At 39.8% G+C, this 802-nt stretch overlaps 1 protein-coding gene across 1 annotated transcript; it reads left to right on the top strand.

Moving 5' to 3' along the window:
- Positions 1 to 77: 77 nt before the first annotated feature.
- Positions 78 to 530, top strand: LOC108357297 (beta-1,4-galactosyltransferase 1-like; the record flags this gene model as incomplete). The annotated part of the gene is made up of 2 exons (XM_017608384.1): positions 78 to 191; positions 398 to 530. Coding segments are annotated over 2 exons (247 nt in total), but the record flags the coding sequence as incomplete, so codon positions are not given.
- Positions 531 to 802: the final 272 nt, after the last annotated feature.

Below are 802 nucleotides of genomic sequence, written 5' to 3'. Positions count from 1 at the left end.
TTTCATTACATGTAATTGCTACAAGTTTCAGAGTATATTTTGAGCCTTTTCTAAACTCCTCTTCTCTTCTTATTTAGTCTACCTTACTATGACATTTTTGGCGGCGTCAGCGCCCTAACACGAGAGCAATTTGAAACCGTCAACGGCTTTCCAAATAACTTCTGGAGTTGGGGCGGCGAAGATGATGATCTGTAAGACGTTTTCCTGAGTAAAATCAGTTGAACCAACATCACTAAACCACTTCTTCTCAAACAACGCAGATATTTCCGCGTCAAATACCACAACTATCTAGTCAGTCGGTACAGTGCGACCATTGCCCGCTACACAATGCTTCCCCACAAAAAGGNGGTGGCTTTTACTTTTACTTTTACATTTATCCTTTCTCCAACACCAATAGAAACATTGGTAAACTGAACCACCAGGAAAGCTTTGCCACGAATGGCCTCAACAGCATTGAGTACCGCCTGCTAAATGTCACCCTCCACCGACTGTACACCTGGGTTCTCGTTGATATTGGCACTCCTCATACGGTAATAATAAATAGAAAGTTTTTTTCAGCCTTTTTTTATTCTTGACTTGCTAATTTTTCTAGAATAATTCTTCTATTTACTGAAAATTCAGAGCACTTCTTCCGGGCATGACGGCCTTTTCCAGTGGTGCCAGCGCTTTCTCATTTGGTGGCTACAATGGATCATCATTTCTGGAGTTTAAGATTTTGTTTGGAAAATTTGTTCTTAACACTTCTTCAACAACAGCTTATCTTTTTCACAACAATTACAATTCGCTTTTATTCAAACCCTTT

Source organism: Rhagoletis zephyria, unplaced genomic scaffold (genome assembly GCF_001687245.7).
Source record: "Rhagoletis zephyria isolate East Lansing unplaced genomic scaffold, Rhagoletis_zephyria_1.1 Rzeph_scaffold_74003, whole genome shotgun sequence".
NCBI classification, from domain to species: domain Eukaryota; kingdom Metazoa; phylum Arthropoda; class Insecta; order Diptera; family Tephritidae; genus Rhagoletis; species Rhagoletis zephyria.
This window is presented reverse-complemented; position numbering and strand designations above follow the sequence as displayed.